Source organism: Xiphophorus maculatus, chromosome 3 (genome assembly GCF_002775205.1).
Source record: "Xiphophorus maculatus strain JP 163 A chromosome 3, X_maculatus-5.0-male, whole genome shotgun sequence".
Classification (NCBI taxonomy): domain Eukaryota; kingdom Metazoa; phylum Chordata; class Actinopteri; order Cyprinodontiformes; family Poeciliidae; genus Xiphophorus; species Xiphophorus maculatus.
In genome coordinates, this window is record NC_036445.1 from 7051511 (window position 1) to 7072765 (window position 21255).

The 21255-nt window shown below is 36.2% G+C and overlaps 1 protein-coding gene across 1 annotated transcript in view; it reads left to right on the plus strand.

Moving 5' to 3' along the window:
* The first annotated feature begins 829 nt into the window (after nt 1-829).
* Nucleotides 830-21255, plus strand: part of LOC102232867 (inactive phospholipase C-like protein 2) — a 47450-nt gene continuing 27024 nt past the window's right edge. The window contains exons 1-2 of the mRNA XM_005799423.3: nt 830-1057; nt 1312-1764. Of these exons, the coding sequence (XP_005799480.2) occupies nt 1513-1764 (252 nt within the window). The 5' untranslated portion in view covers nt 830-1057; nt 1312-1512. The remainder of the gene's footprint in view (nt 1058-1311; nt 1765-21255) is intronic.

Below are 21255 nucleotides of genomic sequence, written 5' to 3' on the forward strand. Positions count from 1 at the left end.
CTGATTTAAGTCAGCTAAGAGTATTATAATATTTATAATTTCTAAGCAGTGATGAAAGTTTTTCATATTCAGAAATATACACAAATGTTCTTAATATCAGGTGGAATCACGTTTTAAGTTGCATGACTTGGCACAGCTCTTACAATAACTATTTTGCCCATTTCTCAATGTTTCATTCTTTTTCATAAGACCATAATGACCAGTATAACATTGGTCGTTATGGTGAAACACTTTATTTGTCACCTGTAATTAAAGGCTCTCTGTGTAATGGTATTTGGAAAACATCAATCTGGTTCTTTTTATTATTATTGTTTTTGAGGTAACAGATTCTTCCTTTCTGAGTGACCTTTCAGCCCCTTTTGGTACAGGATTATCACAATCTTCACAATAACTTTTGCTTTTGTTTTAAGTTTGATGTGCTCATACTCCAAAACTCCCTCCTCCCTGATGGTGGGGCATTGGTATGCTGCTTATTCTTGCAAATGCGTAGACAAACGAAGGTGACACTTCATAAGGGAAAAGGTTGTTTGTTCAAAATCTGGTTCAACTCACCCCGCCTGCAATAAATCCCCGAGTTTCACTCTTTACGTTGAATTAAAGACATACCTTTTCTATGATATTCTAATGTACTGACGTGTGTTTGTCCTGAAAGTCCCAGAAAAATGTGCAGGTGTTCAGGATAATTCAGTAGAGTGACAACAAACCTCGTGCGCGTTCACGAGACATACACAACTTTGTTCCCTGGAAACGACTCATTTACAGATTTAACGGCGCTCTTTATCTCTTTTAAAACTGAGCCGAACCGGTGCTGACCACAGTAAGTCCCCGACGGAGACAGGTTTGTATTATTTGGTTCGTCAACCAATAGATGAAGCTGCCGGTTGGACTTCAGGCAAACTAACTTCCCTGAGCTAGCGAGTGAGTGAGCGAGCTTTGTTAGCCTGCTAACTAGCTGAGCTGACAGAAAACAAACGGCAGTCTGCTCCTTAGGCTGCTGGAGCAACAACTTCAGCTGAAACACGGGCTGTGACCATGGAGAGACCGAGCAGCTCTAAAGGTAAGACGCGGACCCGGGGACATTTCTAGCTAATTATGAGTTCTGTGAGGATGTTATTTTATCTGCAGAAAGGCTCTTTTATTTAAATAAATAGGTGTGAACGGCATTATCATGCATAAGCCCCCCTCGTTCACATGAAAAATGACTGGTGCATGCTGTATGTTGAGAACATCCGCTTTCAGCGCTAACAAAATGTGCTTTCTTCTCTGGTCTCTCCGTATGCTGTCAACATAAATCCTATCTGTAATTCACAGACGGAGCTCAGTGCGCGGAGGAAGCCTCTCATTCCGTAGGAACCTGGCGGATATGAGCACCGAGAAATGAGACGGCACATGTTACACCGAGGCAATAATTACAATAACAGTGGTAATAACAATAAAATACTGGGAGGGATATCAGAGTGAAGCCGAAACCTTTGTTTTTGAGTGCTGTGAGAGTGTGAGATCGAAGTGCCTATGGCGGAGTTAGAGGAGGACGGAAGGCTCCCTCCGGCTCATTTCGGGCACACCGCCGTGCCCAGCGACGAGGCTGCGGGGAAGACGCATTGCGAAGTGTCGGTTCTGAATGGAGACTGTGGGATTTCGGAGAATATGATGTGCCCAGGCTCCCCGCTCACACCTGGCAGCCAAACCGGAGTAGAAGCCGCCAACACCTCCGTGGGGCCGGATGCCAAATCTGACATACCTCGCCGGAGCAGCATTATTAAGGTAATCTTTGAAGTTGGGGCCGTCTGCGTTGCATTCTGGTGCTGAAGTTACAACCTTCCTGTGCATGTGGTGTACAAGGTGTTTCCTTAACCACACACCAGTAATTAGGTCATCAGAAACACACCCTGTGTTACGTGTGAAAATAATCTCAGTTAATGTTCTTCACCGTTATGTGTATGAGGTCAAACTACTGATGGAAATTATAGGACTCTACAATTTCCATTGAAACTAGAGTAGTCTTTGTATTTATGTAGAAACCTAAAAAAGTACAGATGTGTGAGAGCACTGAAGGAGGAAAAAATCAAAACTCTTGACCCTAACGATGGAGATACAGACAATCTTTGATGTCGGACATCAAAGATTTCAACTCCTTGCCTAGACGTGGAGATGCACTGTTCAGGCTTTTCCGAGCCAATGCCAATTGCTGGTTTAATCTTAGGTCTGACCTAACTTATTGTGGTTCATTTATTAGCATATCTAAGATATTGTTAACTTCCCAAAACAATGGCCTAAGTCATTTTCTGCTAAAAATTATTTTTGAAAAAAAAAAAAAAAACACCACTTGTTTTTTTGATTAAAAAAAAGATGATTTAGGTCTGAAAAGATATCTTTGGTAAAAATGACAGTCCATTATTCTAGAACGGTGACAGTATTTGAAAGAAAGAGCAATGTGGGAACCTTAGATAACTAGGTGTAATGCTACATGACAAACTATTGGCTGGCATTTCCAAAGCAGCACACCCTGATGTACCATTCGTTTCCTTGCCACTGACTAGTTGGCTGAACCCTGAATGGTGGAGATAAGGTAGCTGGTAGCTTCTATAGTGGTGTTAAGATGGTTTTCACTGTGTGTATTAATGCATATTAAGATATATTTGGTGTTTGAACCAGTAAATTAGGCAGGTAGAACTAGTGTTTTAGAGGGGGTCTCAGTTATTGGTGGATTTCAGCTATTAGCAGGCGATAGATGTTCCCAACCACCACAAATCCCCCCTCGTCCACTGTAATCCAGTTAAACCTAGTTATGTGTTCTTAAAGGGATCCTGCTGAGCTCATGTGTAATCTTCAATATCAAGTTAAGTAGTAACAAGAAGGTGATTATCAATTTAAGTCAGTCCAGAATTACCAACTTTATATATGAAGGTTCATGCTAAAAAGAGATTAAATAGGAGCTACAACAGGAGGACCAGTCACAGAAGAGGCTGAACAAAACAGTCCAGCTATTTTATGAAAGGATGAATCAATTGAATAATTTGTCAATTTAAATTTCTACTGTCTGCAAATTTTTTCAGTTCAGTTTTACAAAGTGGTCCACACAGGTAAAAGGAGTCAGTCTATCAGGCTGATCTTTTAGAATGGTCCAGGTTAAAATTTGTGAAGCTAGACCGTCTTTTAAAAAATTATACAAGTGATGAGAGTTTCAACCTGATTTACAGATATAACACGTCACAGTTTGGAGTGTGGTTTCAGAGGGAAGCATTTTCACTGGGTAATGTCATAATTGTTAACTTTTAATCTTCAACTTCTTACTAGACAAAACTTGTGCGTCATCAATCTCATTTTATGTACATAAGGATCAGTTTTGCCGAGATATATAAAGTCCTTTATAGATTAATCTTTTCTGTTGCTTGATCATGATTTGGTCTTTATTCCTCACTATCAACTACAAAGTACTGACAGAATGGGAGTTAAAGTCATCCCACCAATATTATGCTCTTAAATTTGAGAGGTTGTCACAAACCTGTAACCAATATAAACTGTAAGGGAAGTAAGGGATAGTAGAATGACTTGATAAAGGGATATGATACAGAGCAAAAAGCAACAAACCAGGAGGAGTCTGATAAATTCTGCTGTTTGGAAATACGTCTGGTTGTGACAAACCCAAAACAGTCATGATGCATGAGGGCCACTCATCACTCTTAAGAGTTACTCAAGAGTTACCCTAACTTAGCCCAGCTAAAGTAATTTTGTTGAAAAGTGTTACTGTATGATGAGCAGAATAGCAGAACAATCCATTAAGCACTAATAAAATACAACATTTAGTAGATGTGTAGAAGATGGTTATAGTGGTAATAATTAACATGGCATGAAACTTTAAGATAAGATAAGATAAATCTTTATTGTCATTGTCACAAGGACAACGAAATTCAAAGGGTGCCATCAGTCGGTGCACATGCCCAAAAACAAAAAATAACTGTCTCACAATTCACACACAACGCAAGAATCAACAAACTGGCAAAAAAAAAAAAATAAGAACAGCCACATTTATTAGGTAAATGACAGTGCAAAGTTACATTCAAAGTCCATTGAAAGTGTCAACTTTGCATTAAAAGTGTAATTATTTATTGAAGGACACTTTATGACATCAGAAATATTCATGAAGACTCCTTCATGTTTATGACTGTCATGTCAGTCTTATGCACACCTCTTCAAATAAATTGTTAAGAAATCTTGTTTTTGAGTTTTAAAGAAAATTAGATGAGGCTATGTGGGACATTTATTAATATCGGACCTAGCTATTACTAGCTAGGTAAGATAGCTAGTAATTGTAAGTTTACTTCCCAGAAGTAAACCTTACTGGGAACTTTACTTCCCAGTAAAGTTTGGATAAGAATGGAAATAAAAAAAAATGGATATGAATTATTTTTCCAGACTTTTCTTCTAGTTTTAAAAGTATTAAAATCTAATTCTTTATTTAAAATTTCTATTATTACGTGAATGTGTAACTTACAAAATCAACTCTTGAATTTTAACATTTTACCAATCATGATTTGGTATTTTACTAAAAGAACTAAAAGTGATTCAAAAATCAGTGTTGGTTTTAAGCAAATAAGGCACTAAAATAGCCATTTTTATAAAGTCTTACAAACAAAATAAACAATGGTTTAGAAAGTCTGCTTTCTGCAGACCAATCATTCTAGAGTATAGAACTTTCTAATAAAAGTGTAGAAGAGCATGTATTGCAGACTGAGAAAAAATAGACCCAACTTCTACTATACAGAGCTAATTTTCAAAAGTTTCATTTCAAAGCTGAAAGAGAACGAGTGTCTCTTCTTCTCTTTATGCTATGGTGTATTTTTCCAACAATTAAGTGGAAAAATGTTTAAAAAGCCCCTTTTTCACATGCATGCACTCACAGCCTTAAGTGGAAAGTTTGCCTTAACAATGCAACGACATGACCACAGTCATAATATCTGATATTTCCAATGCAAGTTTCAGGTTTGTTAAGAGGTTGAACAAAGATTGGCCTGTATCATTTCTTGATACTGTTAAAACTTCCTTGAGAAAATTCAGGGGTAGTAATAGTATAGTCTGCTTAGATAAGTGAGATGATAAAGTACTTTATGTAATTTAGGGCATGTCAAGATTTTCTCATTGATTTACTTCATTTGATTAATGATGTAACACACATCAATTTCACTGAAGTTGCATCATGGAACATTGATCTAAGCAGTGAATAAATAGATAAGGACTCAATAAAAGTTCATAACCTCACAGTACAGTGACAAAAATAAAAACGTTAACTCACTTATGAGTTTATGTGACAATAATGTCACATTTGTCACATAAGGTCTGAGCAGGAGATGCAGCAGGCTATAAGTGTTTCAGGTAAAAACCATTTTTAAACGTGCATGTGTCAGGGTTTCTGTAGTACATATTCAGTTTTGCTTTTTTTTTTCTTTTTCTGTTTGCTTTTTTTATATCTCCAGCTGATTTTGAAGTTGTTTTGGTTTCTACTTTGCACTTCTTGCTTTTTCAGATTAGTCTTTAATTGTGGCTCCACTGTTGAATAAAGTTGAAAAGCTAAACAGGATGTTTTGATCTATATGGCCTGTATTCTGTCATTAAGTACACTTTTAAGTAAAAGGCAACTTATTTTCAGAATGTAGTTATGTATTTGTAGCAAGTGCAAGAAATTTACATACTATGCTTCCCCACTCCCTAAACAGAATGTCTTCCTGTTGAGAAAATATTATAGCCACAGGTCATTAATTGCAGCAGAAGAAGAGTTAGCAGTGGTTTATGCTTTCTTGCCACACAAACAATGTTAAATTTATAGACACAGACATTGTCAGTTCGTCTCAGCAGTATTCAATAACACAATGTTGCCATTTTAGACTAGTTTGATACTAAACACTTGAAATGTACTTCAAGTCTGTTTATTGTTGTACTTTAGTTAAATTTAACTTTAATTGAATGCTAGACATTCACAGTGCTGCCCTCTACTGCACTGGTAGATTACATCCCAGATTGTACATGCAGTCTTAGATCCTTCAAAGAAAAACATTTTTGTATGTATTTACTACACTTCTGCCCTGATGGAAGTGATATCATCTGTTTTCTTAATTAATTTGGCAAATCTCTTGACTATTATTGCCAAAATATTCACATAACATAAAATAAACTAAGAGTTCTGCTCAATTCTCTGTAAGAGAGTTTTACTATAGAGTCAGTCCTTCTCAGGATTTTGGTGTTCACATTAAAAGTGACAAGCCTTGTTACTAATTTATTTAAATATCCAGGATTTTAATGATATTCTCAATCTTCTCCAATAACTTCTTTGATATCTTCTGAGACTGTGGTTTTTTTTACCCAATGGAGACTGTTTGGAGCTGCGGGTGCTCTGTTTACATGCCACAGCATCCTGGTTTCTATCAAATTACTTCAGAGGAGACACTCAGGCTTCTCAAAACAAAGGGATAAGATCATATCCAGACTTCTAAAACAAGATGATATTGTGTATGCGAGACTATTTGTATATGCAAAGCTAAACTGGAGTATTTAACAAGTTGGGCTATGGTCAGACAGTGCTGGGTATTGAATCAATTACAAAATTTTAATGAGAATCACAGAATGAACATAAAAATGATTAAGGTAGGTCTTGGAAGTCAACAAGATAGAAAACACATGTGGCCTGTCAAGCATTATGTGGTAACAACATAATTTAAGCATTTTTTACAAAATGCAGAAGAGACTGCAGCCAGAAGTGTACATTTTTTATTATTTTAAGCTTTTTGCAAAAAATTAAAAGAATTTCAAATACCATGTCAATATATTGCAAGCTGAGGTTGTACGTTTAAAAAAAAAAAATTATTAGATGAATAATTAATGTGCCATGATGTTTACAGGAATTTCAGGTTTTGGTTTACGTTTATTTTTGAAAAATAAATTAAAAAAATTAAAACAAAAGCAAACATTACAAACATTTATGGATTCATTGCCAACCCATTGAAGAAGTTCTGGCAAAACAACACATAATGTTTATTTTCTTACAGTCTGAGATTAAATCATTTGCTAAATGCCAAAAAAATAAGATACCGTAATTAAAATATATATATATTTTTAAATACTTTTCTCAGTCATTTTCTTGCATTTAAATCTTGTTCTACACACACACATGCAGACACACACATACATATATAGAAAATTACATTTGGACATTTTTATTAAATAGTTTAATTAAGTTAGTATGCATGGCTACATAAAAGTTATTAATTTTGACTTGCTCTCGTTTATGATTCAGTGTTGCAGACTGACTGCCTGTTACTGCTGGGGAATAAAACAAAAACTTGACCTCAGAAAACCTCTCACCAAGACGTGACTCTGCTGTCGAGCATACAGACATGTAATTTATGGGAAATATGTATATATTAGGACATCACAATTCAATTATCTAGCAGTTTTATGTTTTAGTCCAAACTTTGTTCTGTTTCTTTTATTACATGTGAAATATTGCTTAAGCAGATGTTGACACTTCCTTGCATTGCATTAGTTGACAGTATGTTGAAAGCCTTTGAGATGTTGGTGTTGCTACAGACAGCAGATTTTTTATGTACATCCCGTAAATGCTGCTGTAGCTGTCAGTGAGAAGAATGAAGAATGGAGTGCAGTGGAGAAAAAATGTATGTAGAAGAGGTAATGGTTCTCTTAATTTAAAGAACTTTTCTGAACTCTTTTAGTGATGCTTCCTGAGTGATTACTGGGAGCAACTTAGGCTTTGGATGGACCAATTTACTTCATATAGCAACAGTTCACAGTGAAAAGTAGTCTCATCTCTGCAGGATAAGTCTGTTATGCAGCAGACTAAGCAGATTCATTTCAATACAGTCCTTTTAATAAACAAGTGTAATCACATGCAATAAGTTTTATATATTTACAAAACAGTTTGCCATTTTCAGAAACCCATACAAGACCAGTAACAAAGCAAAGCAGTTTATGGCATTTAATTTCTAATTCAATGCAACTTCCTTTCTAAGTAAGCATTCGGTGACCGTGTAGAGAAAAACAAAACAAATACTTTGCCAAAAATAAACTTCCTTAAGAACCAGAGCCAAGTTCATGTGCCATGATCAGCTGGATGTCAATAGGACAAGTGAGAAAAACACAGCAGCATGTGACCAGGAGTACTTTCTATGAGAAAGGACAACAAAGACAGAACACAATAGCAGCAACTACTATCAAGTATGATGTTACTTGCTTTATCAATATAAATGTAGTATTCATGTTAAATATTATGACTTGTGCAACAGTATGTGTGGATGATTTGACGACAGGAGTTCATATAATCCACTTCCATGTTGCTCCATAATTATCTCAGAATCTTCAAACTGAAGCTGGTTTTGGACATGTGCTAAAAAGTTATGTTGGTAATACTTATGGATATTTAGAAGATATAAATTCTAGCAGTTTATTTATGTTTCTCTTTGGGAAGGACACCTGGTTAAACACATCACTATATGTTGTACAGCAGGACAGTCTTCAAGGTGAAAGGGCAGATTGTTCTTCATCCTAGGTTGAATTATCAGAAAACATTTTAGCATAAAGGTGTAAATATATTGCTTTCTGTAAAAGTAGCTTCAGTCAAAGAGATTATTTTTCTGCCTCTGTGTACAGAAACTAATATTTATCAGATAAAAAGTTTAAATTGATCAGAGTAGGACTGAAGGAGTTTACTGGATCTTAATTGATTTCATGTGCTACACTATCTTCCCTCTTCAAGTCTGAGCTTTGCTCCACTCATGCACACTCAATATAAATCAAAAAAAGTTTGCTTTTTTTAAGCCGATGGTAATCTGGACCTGGATTTAGTATTTTGTTGTTGATCTTTATTGGAGCCCTCGGTTATTATAGTGTGTTTACACTATATTTTTAGTGCAGATTGTCTCATTCAAAAGTTTTACTTCAGCATCAATTGTGAAAGAATAAACACAGGGAGCCACTTTTAGTTTTGTTGGGTTTTTTTTAACTAATTTTCTATACCAATGGATTGTGCTATAAAACGTGTGTGCCTAAAACATAATGCCACTCCTTTAAAGGGTAATTCCAATGGGAACTGAGAATGAACATTCAGGGTTTTATGCTCCGATTTAAGGTTTGATTTATGTTTTTTTTCCTTCTAGTTCCGAAACTCAAACATAGCTTTCACTCATGTTTCAGAATTCTAAATACCTGATTTAATTAAGGGGAATGAAAAGGAAAAAGAAACGATTTACTAAGTTAAGAACCATAATTGGTGAAATCAAAGAACTGGACAAGAGTTCTCACTTATTGGTCAGATGTTTCCTTTCTCTGAACCAAATTAAGTTTCTTCTTTGTGTTTCTTTAACTCTTGGCCACCTATCTTTGGGATTTTAATCAAGTTGATTTGCTTTGATGGTGATTGGGCTTCTTCTTTGATGCTGGTTCTGTGTGTTTCACTGTTGTCTATTCAACATCTTCAGAGATGCAGTTTCATAACTTAGTGAGCTCTAAGCTGGTACAATGAGATAACTGAAGAGTATTCTTTGAAATGCATGCATCTGATCATAAACATTGCATGTTTTGACAATTTCAAGCCTGCTGTCTATTGAACAAACAATTATTTTACATGGATTAAAGCATGGTGAGGGATTTCTGCACACGTCTTGGTCAGAGTATGAAAATGTGCATGAAATCTCAGGGTTTGCAATACTTCTGTAGAAAGCTGACCTTTCACTTTCGTTTTTTTATTTAGAGAAAAAAAGTTCATCCTTTGAACTGCTACTCATCGGTCAAACCATTTCAGCAAACAATCTTTCTTTCTTAGTTTGTTTTCACTTTATGGATATGAATTTTTCTTTTACCTTACACTTATTGCCTGTGAACATGACCAAACCAAAATTTCACTCCTTTTTGATTGACTTTTGCATGAGAGACTTTATTTGGCCATTTTTAAAGTCCAAAATTACTGTTTGGTGTCAAAGATTTAAATAGTAACGGCTCTATTGTCTGTAATTTATCACAATATATATTGTAAACAAATGTCTTCCAGGGTTTTAAGTTAATTTAGGAACATTATTGTCTAGTAATATTAGCAGATATGCGAGTGGTTAAATTAGGAGTGTGTTTCTGCTTACAACAGACAATCTGTCTTTTCTGTAAACTAGCATTCTTGGCAGTGTTGGACATTAACCAACACCAGTATTGATGGGGAGTATCGACGTTTCTGTCAAGGTAATTCTTTCCTTATAAGATCGCCATCTGTGTCTCCAAACAAGTTAAAAGACTTATTTCAAGAAAATATTCACTTTTTAATTAAGAACTTTGCTGATCTCTGCCGTCAGGATGCACAGGTTCATTTAATTACGATAAATGTCTTTTTCTTCTTCCTATTGAAGACAGTTGGCGTTTTGATAAAGTCAAAGGGGAGAAAAAGGCTTCTTAAATTTTAAACTTGTTTTTTTCAGTGGCTTTATGCTCTAATATCCTTTGTTCAGTTTAGCATACTGGCCCAGTGCCAAAGGAGAAATCATTATGAAAATGTTTATTGGCCTAAATGATTCTGCTGTCATGTCAGGCAGCTCGCTGCAAGGCGTCCTGATGAGGCGCAAGAAAGAAGTGAAACTTGGTCAAATCATTTAAATGCGACAGTTATGGCATTTGATTAGTAATGCAGCACACAGATGGGTTAAATGTTCACCGAGTTAGAGTCAGGACACAGATCACTTCAAGCTAAAACGAATATCTGTTTAAGCATAAAGAGAACTTGTTGTGCTACCAAGGTCTGTGAGGCACAGCTCTTAATCATCATTGGAAACGGACCAAATCATGTCATCCATAGCAAATATGAATGATCCTCCAAAAACCGAGCCCAAAGCAGAGTTTATTTTGTCATCAAGCAAAAAACACAAAACACATTCTTCTTTAAAGATACAGCAGTTTGTTTGGTAATTTATTTTTTTTTCCACTTGTGGGAAACAGATTTAACCAATTTGCAGTAAATAAAAGCTGCTGCTCATCATGCCTTCATCTGCATGTAGAGCAGGTTGTGTTTTCTTTCCTACCAGCTACGAGTGTTTAAATGGCAGCGAGGTGGTGGTTATACAGCTTAGGTACCAGTGGTAACAAAGCACTGTTGTTCTCACCATCAGAGCATCGAGTTCTTGTTAAACTATTTCTCTGAAGTGATGGGAGGATGTGGTTGGGACAGTACCAGCGACACTCACGTAGTATTTCGGCTGTAGTAGTTTGCAGTTATCTGGTAACTGTACAACGTTGTTATGGGTGTGCACATGCCTATTCTGAAGAGGAACTACCTCAGGGCAGATTTTGAGGATTTTAAAAGATGCTTGGGTTTTGATTTCCTTTCAGAATAGTGTTTTCCACCTAGAAAGTAACCATTGCATATCATTTTATATTAATAATAATCTACTTTATAGACATGCAGAATACATGACTTTGTGTCCAATAAATCTTAATCAAACCATGTTGACTAGGGCTCATTTTTATGTACATAAATAATGTTTTTTGTTGGTTTCCCTTCTGAATTGATAGTCATGTTGTACCATTTCTTCCCTTTAGTCTTTAACCATGCCTTCTCGGCATGGATTGCTGTGCACATTGCAGTCTGCTTCCACTGCAATGTGCACAGCAATCCATTTATCTGCCACTTAGTTCCCCAGATTAAATGGCCTACAGTTGCTTATCTTGAAACAGAATGGAGAGAAACTGAGGAGGCTGGAGAGTACAAGTCAACATGAAGGTCTGACTCAGACATCGATGATGAGCAGAGAGCACTGCTAGGAAGAACTGATTGTTCCGTACCTGTGTTTGTCGTATAAAGTAATGTCCTTTTCTGCTGCATTTGCACTTTCTGTCCACATGCAGACATGCAAAGACGATATATTAAAAATCCCAGCGGATTATCATCACAGTATTCAACAATATTTGATATTGTGCAGCCGCATTTTAGTGTCTTCTGCCTAAGGTTGTCAAAATAATCAAAATACAATATTTGCCTCAAAATCCTCTTCTTACAGCAGCTCAAGCTGAGCTCCTGCTGGAAGTTTTAAACTCGGCCAACATGGTGAAAATATCCAGAGAAGAAAAAGTGTGCGACTCTTTAGTCAACAAAGTAACCAAAAGTGCATAAATCAGACTTATTTTCCATATGAGGCAGATGAACTGAAAAACAACAAAATGCTAAAGGATGCCATATGCTAGCTGTGCTAAAGCTATATGCTAACACTACAAGTGAATTTCCTGCTGGGGATGAGTGAGAGGTTTTAAAAAAGGTAACTAAAGATTCTGAATAGGTAACAGTAAAACTCTCAGACGACATAAGGTAACTTTATCCGTTTAAAATTTAGCTTAAATGTCCAAACGTTTGCCTTTTTCTTTGAAACCTATTTTAATTGACATGAACAGATTTTGACCATTGCGTTGGACACTAATGGCAGCACTAATGGCTTTCATTCACAATTTTCAGACAGGAAACAAGCAAAAAGAAAAATGGGTAAATATGCAGCAACGGTAAAGATGTTAGGGGCCAAAACCTCGACTGCTGCGTCGAGGACTAATAATCTGACGGTCACTCTACTGCTTCACAAACAGTTTTTAATATTTTTAGCTCTTTTACTTTTAATGTATATTTTAATAGAATATAAACTTAATTACTTGTAAATGGGATTAGTGTCTTGCTGACTTAAATAATTAATGATATTTTTAGTCTCCACAGATTTAATTAAAAATCTTCTTGTGGATTATTCAGCTACACTGTTAAAAGTAGATCACCATGTTTTTACATAACGGCTTCATATTCTGAGGCTCCTGTGGGCTACGTTTATTTTCCACATAACAGTACAGTCATTGGTGAATTGTAACCATCCTGTAAGTGGGTGGCCGGTGGCAGAAGCAATAATGACCCAATGGTTACAGTTTGCTTCCCACTTTGTGTCTCACTTAACATCCTGTCAAATAAATAGAATGTCTCGGATCCTTTGTCTGCATTTTTTCTCGTCTTTTCACAGTTCTGCCAGAAGATAAAAACTGTGGAATCACCCTGTTAAAAAGAGAAAATGATGTGCTAATTATGGTGGGCCAGCAGTGCTGAGAGTCCAAACAAGTGCTACACAGGCTTAATCATGATGTATCAAATTATGTTGTCAGGTCAAGGCTGTTGTCATAATGTCCGTCTTGCTTGTCTCATGGATGCAAAATGTATTTTTAGCTACATTTTAGTCTGACGGTGTATGAACTGCATCTGAAAATGATTCCCCTTTGTTACGTGGTCTAGAATTGCTATGGGATATTTTTAAAAGGATAATCAATACAATATCCTACCCATGCACGGATCACAGCCTGAACTTTTATGCAACTTTTTTGGATAGCAGATTGGACAGCTTGTAGCAGCAGTATTTGTACACATGTTGGATGTGTTCTTAAGTAAAGATTCATTTTTAGCTCCCAGACGGTTATAATACGTTTCTTTTGAAGATGATCTGGGATGAAATATAAAAAAATGTTTGGTTCATGGTATGAAAGTTTCATAAAATGACATGGAGATTTCGCTCATTTTATCTGCTTGGATCTCAACAATTACTTAACTCAAAGTCTAATATTAACAGAGTGAAAGCTCAAACGCTACATACGACCACACAAGTAATGATGGTTTAGTAAGATTTTTGTTTCAAAAGTTCTGACAGTCTTACCGTTAACAAGAATGTGGTGAGTTGAGTGTTTATATGTTCATCTAAACTAGAATTAGCCCAATAACTTATTGGCAAATAGGCTTAATGTCGAATAATTTGGCAAATAACACTGGGAAACAAAGTTAAGCCCATAATCAAGTATACCCTCTGGTTATTTTAAATTTTACAGCAAGTACTTCACACAGTCGCTGTTCAACTACTTTTTTTTCTATATTAAAAACACACTAGAGATGTTGCCACGCATCATTTTAGAAGATTCATATTTTGATGTTAACAACTGGGCTAGACTGGCAATACCTCCAATAAACGGTCTACTAATCGTAAAGGAAGCATTCAGTGATTGTAATTATATTGATCAGGTAATTTTCTCTCGTCTCGGTTCAGTATTTCTGGCTGATAGCCCTGCAGCCGACTAACTACCTGGCTCAGCGCACAAATCGGTCAAGTTGTTACAACATTGACTCAGTGTTGACAAAGAAACTGCATGTATCTGGCAGGTAATGAAGTGTGAGTTTTCTGACTCACTCGATGTTCAGCTTGTCCTTGTCATGGATGTCTTAACATATTTAGCTGCACCAATTCCAGTCACTGGTCTGACCATTCTTTCTGCTCTCTTTGTTAACATTTGAGCAGCAGTAAAACCTAAAAGCGTTTATTACGGAGCACACTGAGAAATACACATCTTCTGTAAACCATCTTTCAACCTCTAAAAAAATATTCAATGTTGTATAGATTTTACTCCTGGCTGAAGTGATACTTGTCCCTGTGTTAGAGAAGTAGTTTTATGCTGATGAATAAGTCAATATATACTTATATCCACAAATGATCCCTCTCTGATACTTCATGTAATAAAAATAATCAAAAGGAGCATCTATGGCCGTAGTGACATTGAAAATTTTACTCTTGTACAGTTTATGTCCACTTAACATTAGAATGTACAGTATAAGTCATTTTTTCAAAGATTTAGTTGAACAATATTTTTCCACAATGAAATTATTGTGCAATGTCCAGTGGCAATAACTTTGAAAAACAAGAATTTAGTACACAAGTTTACAATTTAGGCTTTTATTAGGCAAGCAAACAAGCTTCTGGCATTGGCTCTATGACTTAAACTGTTATTGTTGGTATAATTAATTGATTTGAACCAATTGGTTTTATTTGCCTTTTAAACATAGTCCAGCATTTTTTATGTAAGCCCTAATCCAAGCCCAATTTTGACACAAAGTTTGGGATCATTGTTGATCACCCACTAACTTGGTATTGGTTGGTCAGTGCTGTAAGTGTGAAGTATTATTTGAGTAATCATTGAGATTCTTGCTTGCAGCTTATTTCTGCAGAAATCACACATAGATAGTGATTGTACTTTCTGTGTTTCAGTTTCTTGCTTGCATCCACATGTACATCCTTGCCTCGACATCAGCTAAAGTTGCGCCAAACCAGTAGAAGATGCATTTATAACTTAACAGCCTGCTGGTGCTGTTCAATGAGATCTATTGTTTAAACTCTGCTCACACTGCAGTGAACTCAGGAGACATTAAAGAAACAGTAAATGACATTTTCTTCCCATGCATCAGCCTGTACTTTGTAGATACTGTGCTTAAAGGCCATGAATATTGAATTTTAAATAACTTTATGACACAGTTGAGATTTCTTAATTATTCCCTGGAAGCAGTTACATAAACATTGTGGGTATTTGAACATTTAAAAGCTTGAAATTGGGAAAATATGGAGAAACAAAAGGTAAGCAGTAGCTGAGCTTGTAATAGTCAGTAGAGTGACAGTAGAGTACTATGTTTTTGCTGGGTAGTTAAAGTTGAAGTTATGTATTTTCCAGGCAAATGGTAAAATTTTGGAGCACAGTTAAGTAATTAAGTAACTCCAGCTGTTATGTAAATACTGCATATATATAAACTAAAACCTAAACTTAACTTCCCATACTTTAAATTGGCCCCTGTCTCTTTAAGAACCTCCTACCCATCCTGACACTTTCCCCTTCAGTTCAGCATCACAACAGTGCTTCTCCATGCCAACCTTTGATCCCATTTACAACACTTCTTAGGAGTGTTGAAGTTTGTATGATGACCTCAGCAGACATAGTTTCATCAGGTGTTTGCTAATTGCTGCTGCTAGCCTGAAGGAGCTTAATGAAGGAGGGGTGCTCTGTGGGCAGGTCCTCGGGTGTGGACTGAAGCCCCAAGGCAGAGCCTGGGTAAACCAGCAGCACATTGCATGACCACACAGGGGAGAACATTATAACACAATATAAAAAATAAAAAATAGCATAATACTGCGCTTCTCAGTGGATGTTGGTCAAACTGCATCGGCTTAATAGCTTTTAAAATCTCTTGTTTTACAAATTGGTGAAATTAGCTCGTGTTTTTTATTTGTTTATTTTTTTCAATTTGAAGGTTTCTGAAGTTTATGATATTTTCACATAAGTTGATCTTTGTGAAATGGCACAGAGAAGCAGCTGGGTTTGTACCAGGTGTAAACTCCTCTGGGATCCGACTCCTCACCTGGGGAACCAGAACGCCCCAAAACATTCATTTCAGCCAGACAGAAAACTTCCCATGGGGGGTTATTGAATTTTATATGCATACAATAAATACTGTATCAAAATCAAACATTTTAGATAATGCTGATAAAACCAAAAACAGGAAAGCCAGAGTACTGCATATTGCTGAAGTCATAGCAAAGAGATTCCGGAGGTTTTTTGGAAGTACAGAAATTAAATGTCACTCAGTAGCTACAAGTAGTTCAAAAGATGTTAAAGGGGAAATAAATTCATGGAGCTTTAAAAAGAAAAATCAAACAAATTGACTACCAGTCACCAGGTCAACAGTTCAGTCATTCATTTTCAGATTGTCATCAGTTCACATACTGAACCCAGACTGAAGTCTGATTTAGTCATCATTCTCTAAATGTTGGAGTGAAACATTTAGAGAAGCTATTAATTACTGTGTGTGAACAGGATCGTAGCATATTTACTTTCTATGCATTGAACATTGCATCACCAATCATTTAAATCTTGTGGTTCTTGTTGGAGCGAACCATTTTGGCATTGACAGCCTGGTAGCATTTTGTTATTCTGTAACAACAATGTAAGTTAGTGACGTCACACTCATCATCAGTTTGACCACAACCGTTTTTTGGTGCGTTTATTCGTCTTTGGTTTCATAAGTTGGTTTCTAAATGACTCACTGCACTCCTCTGCCTCCAACATTGTAACTCGAGACGTGATGAAGGCAGAAAATCTGTTTTAAACTCATGAATTTTAGGGACTTTTCTTCAAATCTGGGTCAGACATTCACTGGGACAGACTTTTATGGAGTCAGCATTTATACATAATTTTTCGATGGTATAATGAATAAAAAAAATGCAATCAGAAGTTTCATATGTTTTTATCAGTCATATGTAAAAGGACTGCTTCCATTGTTCCAGTGATATTACTGACCCAGATTTTGATTAATTGTGACCAGTTCTTGTGTTACTAGCTGTTGCAGTTTATTTAATCTTTTTTGACAACTGGTCACAGACTCCCTTTAGGTTTAAGATCTGTGAAGCTTCCCTACTAAACCTACTAAAGGTTAATTTCAGTGTTTTTTATCTTTTGTGCAATGTGACATAGCTCTCTACCATGTTGGAAAACCCGGCCCACCAAAATATTGATCCAAATCTTTGTCCACAGCAGTGTTTTCTGTAAAGGAAACACACTCCCTTGGATTTGAAGAAATCTTATATGCAGTATATCTGGATGCTTGTTTTCTTCTCTAAAAAGGATGCAGCAAATTCACAAAGATTCATCTGGGAAAATAACTTTCACACCAGTCTTTTGTTTACCATCTTTGGACATCCTGTAGGATTTCATTGGGTTCCTGTCTTTTTGGTGGACAGAAGTGGCTTTTTTGCAACCTGTGTGTAACCTCGTGTGAAGCCACACCTTGGATTTTAACCTTGGTTCACATTAGAAGCCATTTGAGTTGCAGTCATATTCCCCAAGATAAAACTGTTCAGACTCTAAAGCTATTTAGAATTTCCTTAAGTTTCGATTATCCAGCTTTTAACAGTTCTTTTGCCATTGCATTTGATTTACATTTTTACAGGTATGGAAGAATACAATCACTTTATTTCCAGACTGCATTTGATATCTGATGGTCTAAAAGCTGTGCTCAGAAATCTGTCAGTCTGTCTGTTTATCCATCCATTTGTGCACCAGACCTTTCATCTTTTCTTTGCAGCTTCCTTTCTTTTGTCTTTCCTTTGCTTCTCCCTTCCTAGCTTTCTCACTTCATGACTTTTGGTTTGTTCTTCCAACCTTCCTTCCTCCCTGTGTTTGTTGCTTCTATGCTAGAATTTAGAGCTCTGTGATTTGAGTCTGGAAAAGACAAAGATTTTGACATGAGAAATGCGCAGCAACCCTTTATCCTTAGACATGAATATCCAAACCTGCAGACGTGGAATTTGAATGTTAACTTGGGAGACGTGTGAGCCTATTCATATCCTTGGCCTGTTTTTCAACTTCTACTAGAGGAAAATGTATTGCTACCTTCGTCATCTACAGCAGCTTTAGAAGATGATTCAGACAGTAGTACACGCACTTCACTCTTATTTATTGTGCACTACATATTTCTAGTAACATCGCTTCTTTTGATTTACGTTACCATCAGCAGTCAAAGCGGAACTTAAAAGCTAATGTATGGTGTAGCGTGATTCAGGTCATTACAGTTGATGATGGGGTAGTTGGAACAGTAGAGCAAAGAGTAATGGGTCCCATGTGATCTGTTCATAACTGCTCATTGAGCCAGAATAATGTGATTTTCACTCCATTAGGGGATTCAGAGTCCCTTTTGGGATCTGTCAGCAGTTGGACATACTTTGACTTTTTTATTTCCTTCATCCTGTATACTCATTATCACCCTTCCTCTCTCTCTGTACATATATGCCATCAGCCAGCAAAGATACGGTGAAGAATTTTACAAAAAAAGAACCTGGGTAGACTGATTGTGTGGTGTTTGTTATGAAAAAAATATTGTTGCTCAAATATCTATTTTTATTCTACTGATTGTTTTAAATATACTAAAAATATCAAGATTATATTTGAGTATGAACATTTTGCCCGTAGTAAGATTGTAAAAGCTATAATTCTATGTTGTTTTTGTTATTTTGCATAATTTTTGGTTCCAGTGAAACTTTACTGCAACGTTTTATTTTTGAATCGTATCAAAAGAGAGTAACATGCTAACGTTAGCCTTGTACTTACTGGTGCAAAATGTGAATTTACACATTTTGAATGAGTTGTCATTAAAAACACACAAAACTATTTACATTTTAGATTAAGCACTATTTCATTAGATTTGATCTTTAACTACAATAAGTTTTTTAACTGAGTTAATGAGCATCAGAGCACATTTTACCATTTAAAACTTCTGTAAGAATTTAAGTTGGGGGGAAAAACATTTGAGGCTGTCTGGAAGAATGGATAGTGATACTGATATTGACTGAGATTACTCACTTTTTCATTACAGTGTCTTTTTGCAATGATTTTGAGTTGGTATTGACAAGTTTTTAATCAGATATGGTTGGGATCTGTATTAGGACCAAATGTTAGGACATTTGGCTTGGCTGCAAAAAAACAAGATAATTTGTTCAGTCAGAATTTATGTGTGTTGTTGTGAAACAGCAGAAAGACTGTAAAAATTTGACAAGCAAAATCTCAATCATAGTGCATTTATCATTAACTATGTCATCAGAGAATAAGGTGCTCTTCTATTAAAGAAATGATGGATGAGCTTATGTATTTTTGCCCATAATTATAATATAATTATAATAAAAATATAATAATTATAATAAAATAATATAATGAAATAATACAAAGTGTTCTTTGTGTGGATTGTGTGTGACCTCAAAGTTTGATCAATACCTCTGACAGAACATGTTCTTACTGGTGCTGCAATTCTTCAGTTATGAAATATTCTTTTCAGCTTGTGCTCATATAGTACTCATAACATGCTTATAACCAACAACTCATGTAAAGTCACTGTAAAAGATTAAACTCTTCAGAATGTTAAATCTTGTTTATAGCTCTGTAAAAAGGTAAATTAGGGATAAAGAGATGAATAGATAAGGTCTATTTGGCCTAGATGGAAGACTCTGTTCCCTGTAAAACTACTGTCTGGTGAAGCTAATAATATTTTTTTCCGATTGAGCATATCTTGTATTTTAAACACCATTTTAGGACTAAAACTGCAGAGAACACCTTCCACCACCCGACCAAAAAGAGACTGTTACATAAGAAGTATTCTTCCACTCATGCAAACGTTAAGACAAAAAAAAAACACATGCACAATTGTTTGGATTTTTTTTTTTTTACTGGCTAAAGGAAATCCTGAAGTATGCCTTAAATAACACTCTGAGAAAATGTGACCACAGCTCAGTGTTGCCATGAAGACAAAACTTCCTCATCCTTTTCTCTGTTGAGAATTATCTGCAGTCATGCATTGACATTTAAGCTGCTCTTCTGCATGATGAAGTTGCAGAAAGTCTAAAAGGCTGAGAGATTTGTTGATTCCCGATTATTGGTTTTCATTTTTTCAGTCTTTGTTCTCCAGGACTACATTAAAACATGACTTTTATCACCAACTCGAAAAAGTTGTTTTAAGCCAAGCTGGTTTACACTCTCCTTCAGACAAAACCCTGCTAATTGTATTGGTATTTAGCATAGAAGTATAAGCAGAGTGCACCACAGCATAGCAGATCCCTGTGTCCCTCTTGCAGGAGCTGCTGAGTAATGATTGTGCACAGAGATCACAGGGGAAACACTAAGCAGACAAGTCAAATTTATAATCGTTAACATTGTCAGATAGAGTTTTTAAGTGCGCAAGGTTAAAAGAAGAAAGCAATGGAGTCTTAGTCCTGCAGTATATAAAGAGTCAACATCTGATTCTAATTACACGTGAATTTGGAAGGGTCTGAGCACTCCCCAAAGACAATAAGATCAAGGGTTTCTGCTGGAGAGCAGCACAGGCTATTTTTATCCCGACATCATAGATAATAGATTCCTTTGGTATCAACCAGCTCCATTAGGCCCACACATTATGGCTAAATGGGATTGTCAGAATGTGCAAAATAGGTGTTAAGAGGCCACAATGTAAAATGGTGTTCCTGTGGTTAAGAAAGCAAAAACATTATCAACATCCGTTTGCTGGATTCGAGTGGGCGACACTCCTGGGGGGATATTCCCTGTTGTATCTCCATAATAAGCAGCGACAGCTACCTTAAATCGACCCTGCAGAGTAGGTGCTGTGATTTTGAAAGAGAAAATATTCAGCAGGAACAAACAGAAACCAGGCAGGACAATGTAACATGCAAGGCCCTACTTGAGTGAGTTAAAAATGTGGCGAGCGAGCTGGAGACTCGTTGCGGGAGGTAGCGAGCTGCCTAAACCTAATTACAGTGAGCAGAATTGCACATGGAGCTGCATTTTTCTGCTTTGCAACCTATGTCCTTATTCAGCAGGTTCACATGTTTCCCCAGAGTTATTCTT